Raw genomic sequence first — 12,805 nt, forward strand, 5'->3', positions numbered from 1 at the left:
TTATTATTATAAACCACTGGCCACATTATCGCCATATGTTGCCAATGAGTTAAACGCTGGAATGAATTTGCTGCATTCCTTCTTCCGTCTAAGAAGAGAGGCGCTATTCGTGACTCGGCCTACACATAAAGGTCATGAAAAAACTCTACGACGCTTCAATCGCACAGGTTCTTTGATCTCAATCTATGCAAATTGTGTAGACAAGAATATTCTGCGAGATCGTCAGGTTTACATTTTTCGCTTAAATCACTGGTTGCGAATCGTGACTTTATATTCGCTTCCTTTATTTAGTTTCCCTGAGATCCATTGATTAGAGAAGAATTAATCTTCGCTTCACCTCACCTCAATCTTGTGCACGTTGAAACTCTAATTGTAGATTAGAAGACGATATAAACCATTAAAACAGAAAAATAAAGAGATAGCCTATTTGGGTCAGATGTTTTTTTATTGGATTCAGCCTATTTCAAGTGAAACAACGTAAAAGTGTCCTGTGCTACTGAATTACCACAAACTATATAATTTTACTATGAGTAGTTCTGTAAATTCTGTAAATCACGCAGGATAAGAGCGTCTGCTAAATGCCTGTAATGTAATGCAATGAGTAGGTTCTGTAATTCAATGGAAAAGTAGAATGTCGGCTAGAACTGGTTGTTTCACCTTCCTTTTATACGTTGCACGGTAATTAAAATGACTATTTTTAAAGTGAAGTGCAATAGCCTATAGTAATTTAATATTACCTTCATATATTTCATTTATTCACTCTTCTCAATTGTTCAGCATTACGTGATCTCTGAAAATATTTCGTTCAGATGTCTTGAGTAGGAAATTTGTTGAAAAGTCAACACCGTCTGAATGATTTCAGATAAAGGGGATTTAAGTTGCCTGCAATTAAAATTACATTTTTAAAAATAATCGGTTTTGTTTTCATTGTTTGCCTCACTCTGTGCTTTACCAAATACCCGGGTTGCGGTAAGTGGGATTAAAAATGACAATGATAGCCTATATTTGTGCGTCCCAAGCTTCTAAAAGTGTTTGTTATTTGTTAACAAAAGTAATCATAATGACCCCAAATAAAGGGTTGGACACAATGTGATTTCATTTTTAATAGGCCCACTATCGGGCTTTCTCTGGAATAGATGCAGAATAATATAAGCTATTCAAAAAGTATAACTTTTTTTCGAAAGGTATATCTTACTTTCAGTCATTCATTCATTCATGTATTGATGTGAGAAAGGTTTACAATAATGAGTTGGACTTCCACTCACGAGAATGTGAGATGTAGTAGCCTACACATATTTTAAAAAGTAACCGTCGTTCAGCACATTTGGGTTCTAATTTCATTGTTGTTCAATATAACAGCAAATCGAGATCTTAAAATTGAGATACGAAAATGAGATGGGCATCGCATGAAGGCAAGGTCCGTAGCAAGGAGTTACTTGGGTAAAACAGGTCACAACTTATGTTAATGCTAATGTTAATTTCGTACTAAAATGTGTAGTGTTTGCGGAGCTATTTTTAAGCTATTTCTGCTTGTGTGTTTTGACTCATGTATGTGCTCAAATCTGATTTTTTTACTCATTGAGATAGGCCTACATGTTGTCGGTGTACTAGACCTACGTAGGCTACTAGAAACATGGGCAGATTTAGCAAACCATAGTAGATGCAGGTGAATTTAATTTAAGATGTTATTCTCTGATAAACCACTCGTGTCCATAGATTAATGATTTAATGCCCTGTTACCATAGATGATTTAAGCATATCCTTACAAGGATAATTTTGTAGAGGGGTCATAAATCTCACAAAAACGTCATTCAAGATTCTTTATGAAAATGCACACGTACCCTACATTAATACTGCAAAAATAGTTTTTATAACAGATATTCAGAAACTATTTAAACAATAACTTACAATCTAAGTTGTAAGAAATGCAAGTGGTAATTAAACTCTAACAGTGTTAATTCAACAGACACCCTGGAATGTGGGACCAAATGTTATCTGTTAAGAGTTGAATTAACACGGTTGAAATAACACTGGACATTTTACTGTGTATGCATATAACGTGTGACTGTATTGAATAAACGGAATCTCTCAATAGCTCTCGAATAATATTTTACCCCCACTCCCACCCCCTATTCATGATCAAAAAATAATTTGAATAATATAAATACAATGTGCATTTTTGTCAATCGTCTTAGTCACAATATAAAGAACTGGAAATATCGTTTTGTCCAAGGATCATCAGTAAAATACATTTTTGAAGAAAGTATCTAAAAATGCTAAACATTTTGGATATTCTCCTCACGTAGCTAATACACAATCAGCTTATTAGTCGTTAGATTTTTTGTAGTGTCTGTTTTTCCAGCCCCCGCAGGTAATAATAAAATAAGTTCATTTTCTTTCCAAAAAACTGATTTTTCTCTACTGGATCCACTGTTTCGTAGACTGTTTTCTTAGATGGTTCTTCTTCGCAGTGATAATATTGAGAATTCTTGAATTTCTTCAATAGCGTTTGAGCAGCTTTACGTCCATCGCTATCAGTCTACAGCTTGATGTGATCGTTGGTTATTCATTTTAAACCATGTTGAGTTTCTTTGTGTCTTCTCAAATCCACCTTTCGTTGAAATCCTTTCCCGCAGAGGTCACAACCAAATGGTTTGAATCCAGTATGTTTTCGACTGTGAGTGATCAAATTGGAACTCTGGCTGAAGGCTTTTCCACACACTTGGCACTTGTGCGGTTTTTCGCCTGGACAATTCAAAGAAAACAATCAAATTACACCTGCATTCTGTCTGAAACAATGAAATATATATATATATATATTTTGCAATTATGAAATGTAAAACGGTGTTTAAATTTAATTTTGAACACAGTGATCGTGACTGGATTTAACTGACACACACTGCAGTGTATACGTATTATCTAGCAAATGTGAAAGGAGATTATTGTTAACATTTTCTTTCACTCGCTTTCCTAAGGCGAATGCATTATGTGAATTACGAACAGGTGTTGCCTGTCTCTATTCTGAGCTGTCAGTCATTGATTGCTCTTCTCTTTCATATCAAGGTCATAGCCTTAAATTATATTATCGGGAGAGCCACAATAAACACACAGCGGATGGATAATAAAAAGATGTGGATTGGATTGCAGGATCTCCTATAGGGAACAGATGTCGATAATGCAATGTCAAATCATTGTCCAAAGGGATCACAGAGCTTCTCCACCCTAGCTCCCCAGTGGTGGAACGAACTCCCCGTCCCTCTCCGAACCTCCCCCTCACTATCCATCTTCCGCCGTGGCCTGAAGACTCATCTCTTCAGACTATACCTAGAATAACCACCACCATGCTGTGCATATATATATATTCAAAAAAAAAAAAAAAAAAAAAAAAAAAACCCTTTTCCTTGTCACTTGTTACATGTTGCCCCATCCCTGCACTTCTTGGTAAATTGTATTTGTCCTAATACTCTAGCTTAATCTTCTGCCTAGTTTGGCTTTGCAGATGTTAGACCAGGATAGTGTTCATTGTTCTCAACTAGAAATAGCTGTACAAAATAAGTAATTGTACCTTACTGAACCCGTGTTCAGCAGTTGTCTACGATCATGAAAATGCACTTCTTGTACGTCGCTTTGGATAAAAGCGTCTGCCAAATGAATGTAATGTAATGTAATGTAATTGTCAAATAGCATTTATTTATAGTGCAAATGTAATCAGACTTTAAAAGAACATACCTACATTTAATTGAGAATTACGCGCCGATATCATCTAAATAGGGAGAATTCCATATTGCACAATTACGCATAAATTCAAAGCTAAATTTTCGTGACTGCACGTGCTTATCTTCTTAAAAAGCGTTTTCAGACTAAAATGCAGAGTCACATTTTGAATATGTGGTCGTTAATAAAACATTAAAAAAAAAAAAAAAATAGACCTACTATCCTATATTACCTGTGTGGATGAAAGTATGTTTCTTCATGTCCGATTTTTGGTGGAACCTCTTCCCGCAGTACTGGCAGGGGTAAGGCCGGGTATCCGAATGGATAAGCAGGTGTGTAGAAAGAGTGGACGATCTTTTAAAGCTTTTGCCACAAATTTTGCAGTCAAAGCTCCTTTCCTGGAAAAAAGTTAAGGAACATATATATTTTTAAAACGTTGTAGGCTGAGGAACACACAATATTAACCCTATATTTTTCTGTTTCTGTGGAATACGAATTAAGTACAGTATTTTGATTGTATTACAGTATTTACATTTTAAATGTAGGCCTATTTTTAATTGCTAGAGTTACTGTTGTTAAAGACAAAGCGGGCTACTAGAATAATTATTTTTGCACAGAAGCATTTAGGTAAAAAGCGGTGCAGTAACTGTTTTAATGAATAAACTTTTAAATACCTGAGAGTGCACAGCTTTGTGCTGTTCCAGGCTAACAGCGTGCCCGAAGGTTTTCCCACAGATTTCACATGCAAACGGCCTTGTCCCGCTGTGCGATCTGCGGACATGAACCTCTAGACCATGCGGCGTGGAGAATACCTAAAGAAGGATGGAGAAGGAAATTTGAGAAATTAATTTCCAGCAGTAAATGGACTGATTTAAAAATGATTTCACGTTTTTCTGTCCATTGTGAAAATATGAAGTCGTCTAAATATGGAACACATCTCAATATTAATACTTCAAAAAGTTTAAGACAGGTTTGAATAACATAAAGACCAGAAGTGGCCGATCTTTCATTTCAAGCTTAACTTAATTTTACACGGGTTTATCAAATGAGATGGACTTATACCTTGCTGCACTTTATGCATTTGTAGGACCCGTTCAAGATAAGGCGAGTACAAAGTAGGTCTGACTCGGCCTTGATTTCGGGGACTTTGCTGTGTATGTTACGGTTCGAGTACAATCCGGAAGCTGTGGCTCTCTCGAACAGGCTGGCAGCTGAGCTGAAGTCGCCGTAGTGTCCTTCGGTGGTCCTCCGTTCTGTGAAGAGTGAGGTTTCGCCAGCCCTGTCTCTGTAGAGACTCATGGAAGTGCTCCGGTCCACGCCAGTCGGGTGTGGGTGCTCCAGGTCAGCAGGATGATGGTGATACGTGGGCTGGACGAGATGCCTGAATTCGGATCCGGAATAATTACTCCACGCATATGGCCGGAATGGAACGGCGAAAGGGTGTGTCTCATCCACAGAAGTTGTAAAAGATTTCTCAGAATCTGCTGAAAATTAAATGTACCGCTCTAAGTTAGTGCCCAGAATAATAGCCGCGTTTCCACCAAAATTACCCGGAACTTTCAGTCCCAGGAACTACTTTACCAGGAACTAAAAGGTTCCTTCAGCCAATGGTTGTCTGCGTTTCCACCGGGGTCTAAAGTACCGCGAAGATTAGGCAAATTAGCGCACTGACGTTGTCGTCGGTCCATCTGTCATATTATTTCTTCTGTGACCCCATACTACCACCGAAGTAGCCTACATTATTTTCTAATAACCGGGACAGCCCGGAGGGGTTTATTCCACGTATATACAACGGGTTACCAACAATGACTATATATGGTTACTTTTGTATTTATTGATTTTCATATATCCTCTCAAACACATTCATTAACAGCAGAAAACATGCACACGTTGTAAACAATTTGCTGTTTTATTACTTTCTCGTCGTCAATTCCATATAGGCTAATCGCAAAATGACAAGAATAGAACGAAAACTCGGACTTGCGTGAAAATGTAAATTAGTAGTGGTACAGCCACCGTTTGCTTTCCTTCGAAGTTACTGCTAGCCGAGCAGCGAAGTGTGCCCTCCAGATGCGAACCATGCACCATAAATGAGTCCATAGTCTTCCTGGTCTTTTCGTGGAATTGAAAAATGGCAGTAAAATTGAGTAAAATTACGGCAGTCTGAAAAAGCTAAAGGGAAGATTACTAGAATTAACCTGTTATTTTACCCGGATAAAAAGTGCGGAAGGTGATTTCCAGTTTGCTTGTACTGTATCACCAATGTTAATTATGCAGAACTACCGCATACCTCACATCACTGTATCAAACGTTTTGAGTCAATTACAACGGGCTAACAAAGAAAATCCGGAAGAAAATATTCAGCAACCGAATTAATCCGTTTGAATGTTTTGGTAGCCTACGTAATATTCTGTCCCAGCACGAATGCTTAGCATTTTATAAAACGAATACTAAAGCAAGAAAAGAACAGAAGAGCACACGTTATAATTCCAAGACGTTGACAGGCTATAACCAAAAGTAGGCTACTGCGCCGCATAACATACAAGTTTGATTTGAAGTTATTATGAAAATAAATTGGTTTGCCGCTGCATATTTTCAAACATGGCGGGTAATGGCGGAAAATAAATACAACACAAATGCTACGAGTACTCGACCAATCAGAAATGTTCAGCGCTGCAAGCTCCACCCAAAAGGTTCCTGTACTTTCGGAAAGTACTACCCCCCGAGCAGGAACGTTTTGGGGGGTAAAACAAAGCCCCCAGAACTAAATTTAGACCCTAGTTCCTGCGGTGGAAACGCACTGAGTTCCTCAAAAGGTTCCTAGTTCCGGGGTATAGTTCCTGCGGTGGAAACGCGGCTTATGTTATCTGACACAATGTCCAATGACTGTAACAATTTTCTTTTAGTTAGATGTGAAAACTGGGGCAATTACTATTACAATTACTATTACTATTACCACTGTTTCCAGATAATGAGTAATACAGGTGAGTAAGTTAATTCAATGTCAATGCTTTCATGTTAGAAGCCATGCATGTCGCGTGGAGGCAACATCAACCAAATGAGCTCTCACCTGGTGATGCCGAGGGAGACGGAGGCCTCCAAAAATCTTCGTAGTCCGAAGATCGACCGCACATGCTACCCTCGCAACTGAGGGGTGACTTAGAGGAGAGGTCTCCGGTGTCCACCAGGTGAGATTCCGGAGAAAAGCTGCCCCGAGAATCAGCAGTCAGAGCACTCGCGCAGCATTCTGTTTCCTCGGGAACCTTGTTCTCTGATTGCAACGAAAGAGTAAACCAAGAGTTACAAAATGTATTGCATGCTAATTATATACATTATAAATGTACGACATAGCTACTTTAGTTATTTTTAGCGTTGTGGCTATTTGCTGTGATCCTGGCTTGGGGGGGGGCTGCAATGCCATTTAATGTGCCATAAAATGTTGGCCATGTCATTACATTTTTACTTCTGAAAACGAACTAAACATTTCCATCACCCATTTTATTAATATGAGTGAGTAAATCCGAAGTAGTACTCGTGTCATAACCCAGTTCAGCAAAATGTTTACAAATGGGTGCCCTCATTTCCCCATTATAATTAGGCTACCCGAATTACTTACTTATAAATACAAAGATTATCTTTTATTTTCAGTGCCCTGAAATTGGTTACCGGCCAATGCACGATTGGATGTTAAAGATCCAAGGTTTCTCTAACATGCTTAATGTTCCGAATAATAGGTCTACATAGGCCTACAAAGATTCCATCATATTGCCAACATTTCTGTATTTCGTTGCTTACGCTGATTAGATTCTTTAACTGCCTGTTGCAGCATTCCTGGCACATTTTTAAAGAGCTTCTGTCCTATAGCAAAGTAGAATGTTACTTCAACTGACTAATAGTAGCCTATATATCTATGTGAAAACAGAGATGCTATTCATGTTTTTTTCATAATTTCGTACCATTAATTGGCCTGCGTGTTATTTTCTTTGTGAGTAGGCCTATAGAACTTCACATCACATAAGTATAAATATATATATACATATATATATATAACATACAAAGATGTTCCCCATTTTTAAAGCATCCATAAAACAAAATAAGAACTTTAAGATGAGCAATGCAGTAGCCTACAACCGCGACAGCCTTTACAATAACAATCTGCACTTAAATAAAATAATGCGTAGCCTATCGTAAAATAGGAGAAAATTAAAATTTATATTTTGCATACCTGCATATATGTGCGCTAAAATTGTGTCAAGCCTGTTGTAGTCATCTTCTATGGACCTCGGCTGATGATAGCTGTGAGCTTTTTTGCTCTTCACCAAGAAAGACCGAGGCATTTTCAATCCTCTTTACGCACCAGTTCCAATTCCAGAAGCACTCGACTCTGAATACTCTGGATGTTCTGCGGATCAGGTCGCTCTTTTATCTGTGGAAATATATGAGGACCATTGGTTGAAGGACAGTTCCAATATAAGGCATTTGGCAGGAGCTGGAGCATGCGCAGAAAGCTTCAATCGTTTACCAGGTGTTGTAAAGACAGGTGTCTAAAGAAGCAACCCGCAGTCCCCACAGACTGGTTTCACCAAACAAAAAAAAACGCAAGTCAGCTGCTCGAATCAGACTGTAGCCCACTTTCAGGGGGAATGAAAGCTGATGACAATCAGGATAAGTGATACACTACTTTATCACTATGTTACTCAATCCTAAACACAACGGGGGAGAGGAAACGTGGCGACGGGCACCAGGGTGCCAGCACGAGCTGTGGAGGGTGGCGCTATGCTAACTCTGTGTTAGGCCTACTGCAGAGGAGAGGACGGCACAGAATTGTGGTATTAGATTGTTTTTCTTAATGTTTTATTCCAGCAGAAATAATTAAATTGCATAATTTATTAATCCGATAGAGAAAAGACTGACACGGTCCCATTTTACCCCGTTTCACAATAATGTAAGCTATTATTATGGTATTATTGTGAATGGTAGTCTACAGCTAAAACGGTCACTCATTCTAGGGCAGGGGTGCAGACTTCGGCTGTCATTCGTGTGCTTATCGAGAAATGTAGCTAAAATGTCAGATGGTGTAAATGTTAGGGCCAACTAAGTAAGGCCAGAAATTGGCATGAAAACCAGAAACAGATATGCCTACGGTTCGGGTGTTGGCTACTTTCTAATTTAGGATTTGTTCACAAATAATTGGCCTATTGCAGTGACCTAACCGAAGCTACAAAGATGAGTTAAGTGTGTGTATAACATGTTAATACAATGCGTACATGAACAGTGTAGACTGTGATATAGTCTTCATTCAGTGACGAAGCTTCTTCTCCGATCACGCAGGCATTATTTGCACTGATAACATCCATTCTAATTATATACGCAACAGACTGCATTAATCGTGCACGGCCAGATTGCAAGTGGGGACTTCCCGTCTCCGAGACATGCAAAAATTGAACTAGCATTTAGCCAGCTATGTAACGTGTTGCCAAGCCAAATCCTAAAAATAATAAATAAAAACTTAAACTATATATATATATATATATATATATATATATATATATATATATATATAATAGGCTGTTTAAAATACATTTTTAAAAATCATAAAATACTTAAGACCTACTCACCGTATGACAATTAAGTTTCTAATGAAAATCAATATGTCTTACAATTTTGACACTTGTTTATGATATAGAAGGTCCTGAGAAATATCTGATCCAATTTGGGTGAAATATTAGCTTCATTCAATAATCCCACTGTTAACTTTCTATGTAAACCTATACAAGCCTATTGAAAAAAGGACGTTTTGGATTGTCCCTCCCCCCCCCTCCCCCCACATTTTCAAATAATATACATTTTGGAGTGTTTTTTTTTTTGTTGTTTTTGTTTTTTTTAACGTTACCGTAATATTCACAAATTCAATAAGAGGTATTTCAAGACCTGTTTTGTCATAAACAAGTATCAAAAGTTTGAGAATGTTTTAATCGTGGGGAAAAATTCCTATCTAAAATTTTCCTTTTTCAATTGGCATATATTACGATGTTGCCTTATACATTTGGTGTTGAATTATGCCAAAACAATGCAGTAATATTTCATGCAAATCACTTTTGAGAAAATTCGATACTAGGGAGAAAAATTACGTTACGCTTAAACATCTTTTTCCAATAGAAGCTTTACGATAGCTTGCATTTGAAGAAGACATAAACGTAGGTTTAAAAAAATATATTTCGTCTCGTTCCGAGCTATTTCTAATTTCAGCGGTAGCACAGTTCTCGAAGTACATCATTGCCTTTGCAAACACGCAAGAGCCGCACACCGCAACCGAATTAAGGTGGACCGACGATTTCGAATCGGGAGCTGACAACCTGTAGCCAACTTTAGCATCGTTCTTTCAGTGGGTTTACATGTCAAGTTCAGGGTTGATAAATGAAACGTGATTTACGAATATTGGGAAAGACTCAGACAATTCAGCAGGCTAATCAAAACACGTCGTGCCCTTGGTCGATTAGATGAATCCATCACTGCAAACCACTGAACCCCGCCCGTCGTATGGGCTATAGAATGTGTGGAATAATCCAACAGTATGAGAGCGTGAGTATTAGCCTACGTTTGCGTCGAAGATGTTTATTTAATCTAATATTTTAGACATTTTTTCAATTTCATTCACTGTGGGGCGCCAGATGGTAGCGATTAGGTATTGTAACTTTGTCTGTGGGACCTTGGTTGTTACAATGATAAATAAGCCATTAGTCTCGCATATTTTTGAATATTATTTAGAACATATTTTTAAACATCTGAAAAAAGAATCCATACTCCTCACCAAACGTGGGCTAAAATCCATATGCAATAAATCTAAAACTGAATAGACAGTATTATGTACTGTTCTATTACTGTACATGTCGCATTTAAGGTCAAAATTCATTTCACATAACTGTTTTAATCACCTTTTAATATATATATATATATATTGTCTCCAGATTATAAAACACATAAAGACACTACACAAATCTAACATCTTGGATTATGTTTTTCCCCAAAGTTTTGGTCAGTAAGCCTGTTCGCCCAATATTGCACATACGAAGATAAGAACGCCAAATGTAATAAATCTGGGGAAGCCTTTGCACACAGTGTACGCCCAACATGTATTGAAAAGCCGGTCTCACAAAGCATGTAATAGTCATTGCAGGCATGAAGCCGGGTAATTCCATAGAAATGATTGCCTACACAATGCGAGATGTAGTAATGACACACAAAAACGTCAAATTACAATAAAATGCTAATATCAGGGTTAAAAGCCTATCTTTTTCTTCGTGATAGGCCAATATTCCTTTTACCAAAACAGTGCATTATCATTTAGGCTAGTTCGGATTCTGTGTTATTTTGCAAGGCACAGATTTAGTTTGGATAAATGAAAACATTGAGGAATTTAAAATGCAGCCTTACTATAGAGTAGATCAGAATGGGTTTAAAAACATAGGGGACAACTATCATGTTCATCATTGTTAGTGATTGTTGATCAACGTTCGATTTAATAACACACAAAACCTGCTTTTTGTTATAGGCCTACATGATGCAATTTACTGATTTTTAAAAACACTGAAACCACTTGGCTACTGAGATCGTTTTGATAATATTTTAAATCACGACGCAGCTTACCTGTCTTCAGGATTAAGTTAATTGTATCTCTGCTCTTGTGTCTGCTTCAGTGCTAGGGTAACTCCCGCGTGCTGTCCCGTCTTAATATTCACAGTAGTGTAGACTATCTCCTGTAGTTCAGCCCCTAAATATGCTACCGCAAGATAACTTCCTGAACGTTATTTAGGCAATAGGTTTCATAAGCATATGTAGAATGGAGGAGGATACGAAGGATGTGTCCATCTGTATCATTTTCTATTCCAAAAAAATTGTGAGAACTGATCTAAAGCTTTCATACCTGTTTTCGCCTAATTTATTGGCCGTACGTCTATTTGCATAGTCAAATGATTATTAGAGTTCCTCGCGTGAGTAAACGCACTTGTTGCGTTAGGCACTGATTTGCGAACGTGCATGAGCAGGCTAGACTTGAAAATAAGATTCATACGTCAGTAAATGCGGGTCACCAGAGTCCTTGTCTACGAACCTGACTTCAGAGAGAGAACCATGGGCTACATTCTTGCGGGAAAGTTGGCTAGTGATTTGATAGATCATTTCCTCCATTGACTTAAATGTATACATTTCGTTTCATACGCAGCAGTGCATGCTTTCATCAGGAGGACAATTGTTGAGGTACCGTGAGCGACTTCTATTAAGAAGTGTCGTACCTTGATATTTCGTTTCATTTTATAGTATTTTATCATTATTTATAGTAATTAGTTCTGGATTACGAAATAGCTGGCAGAAAGACTGAATTGATTCACAATAATGTGACACAATCTTTAGAAGACCGGAATTTGTTTAATTTTGCAAGCGCTGTGGCAATACAACCGGAAGAATGTGATCCTCAGACGGCTTCACTGATTTTTTTCAATAGGCTACTTGGAATTTTAGTGAGGAGTAATGAGTTTCTAATGGATGCACCACGGTATCAACAAACACTAAATTTAAGCGGTACCCCGGATAACCCTTTATAGGGTGTAAATCCAAGTAATGCCATGCTCTAAAAAACGTTGAACGATTTTTTATTTGAGGTTTACACGCGTAGATTCCCCCTCATTTAAAATGTGCAATTCTAGGAGAACGCCATATCATGTATGGTGTCATTCTTGGTATAAAACATAAATGTGTTTTTGGGCCGAGGACAGGAGCAAGATGAAAACAACACAACGTGTTTCAGCGTTATCATATTCTATTTTCAGCCTCATGTTTAATAAAAAAGCAATACATGGGTAGCTGTCTACAGATCAACCCAGATCAATTAGCCAAATGTCCCCTGAAAGTACAATAATGCTCCTTTTGGGTACTAGTAAGTGCCCCTACAAGTAAATTAAGGTACACATTAATAATGTATTGCTGGCTTGGGGTACAATTTTATGTAGGCTATAGGGTACCACCACTTTCTCATACCTTTTTTTTTTTTCTCGCTTTTTCATTTCATGATCTCTGGAATGATGCATGCTCAGCT

The 12,805-nt window shown here is 37.8% G+C and overlaps 1 protein-coding gene across 2 annotated transcripts; it reads right to left on the minus strand.

The window, feature by feature from the left end:
* Window positions 1-1,671: 1,671 nt before the first annotated feature.
* Window positions 1,672-11,508, minus strand: gfi1ab (growth factor independent 1A transcription repressor b). Of its 2 annotated transcripts, none has more exons than XM_064330590.1 (7): window positions 11,362-11,508; window positions 7,940-8,140; window positions 6,785-6,985; window positions 4,777-5,195; window positions 4,389-4,526; window positions 3,947-4,112; window positions 1,672-2,745 (listed from the first exon to the last, which is right to left on the minus strand). In XM_064330590.1, the coding sequence occupies exons 2-7, from the start codon at window positions 8,049-8,051 to the stop codon at window positions 2,567-2,569; spliced, it is 1,215 nt and encodes a 404-aa protein (XP_064186660.1). In that variant the 5' UTR covers window positions 8,052-8,140; window positions 11,362-11,508; the 3' UTR covers window positions 1,672-2,566. The 2 variants fall into 2 exon arrangements, with proteins under 2 accessions (XP_064186660.1, XP_064186659.1); XM_064330589.1 differs by having other exon boundaries at window positions 4,777-5,198.
* Window positions 11,509-12,805: the final 1,297 nt, after the last annotated feature.

Source organism: Anguilla rostrata, chromosome 4, assembly GCF_018555375.3.
Source record: "Anguilla rostrata isolate EN2019 chromosome 4, ASM1855537v3, whole genome shotgun sequence".
In the NCBI taxonomy this organism is placed as follows: Eukaryota; Metazoa; Chordata; class Actinopteri; order Anguilliformes; family Anguillidae; genus Anguilla; species Anguilla rostrata.

What these genes read in the sequence shown, in the direction of transcription:
- gfi1ab (XM_064330589.1), bottom strand. Translation starts at nt 8,051, where the DNA reads ATGCCTCGGTCTTTCTTGGTGAAGAGCAAAAAAGCTCACAGCTATCAT. An exon ending in ACAAAGCTGTGCACTCTCAG is followed by an intron (nt 4,113 to 4,388) that starts GTATTTAAAAGT and finishes ACTTTTTTCCAG; the next exon opens with GAAAGGAGCTTTGACTGCAA. An exon ending in ACATACTTTCATCCACACAG is followed by an intron (nt 2,746 to 3,946) that starts GTAATATAGGAT and finishes TGAATTGTCCAG; the next exon opens with GCGAAAAACCGCACAAGTGC.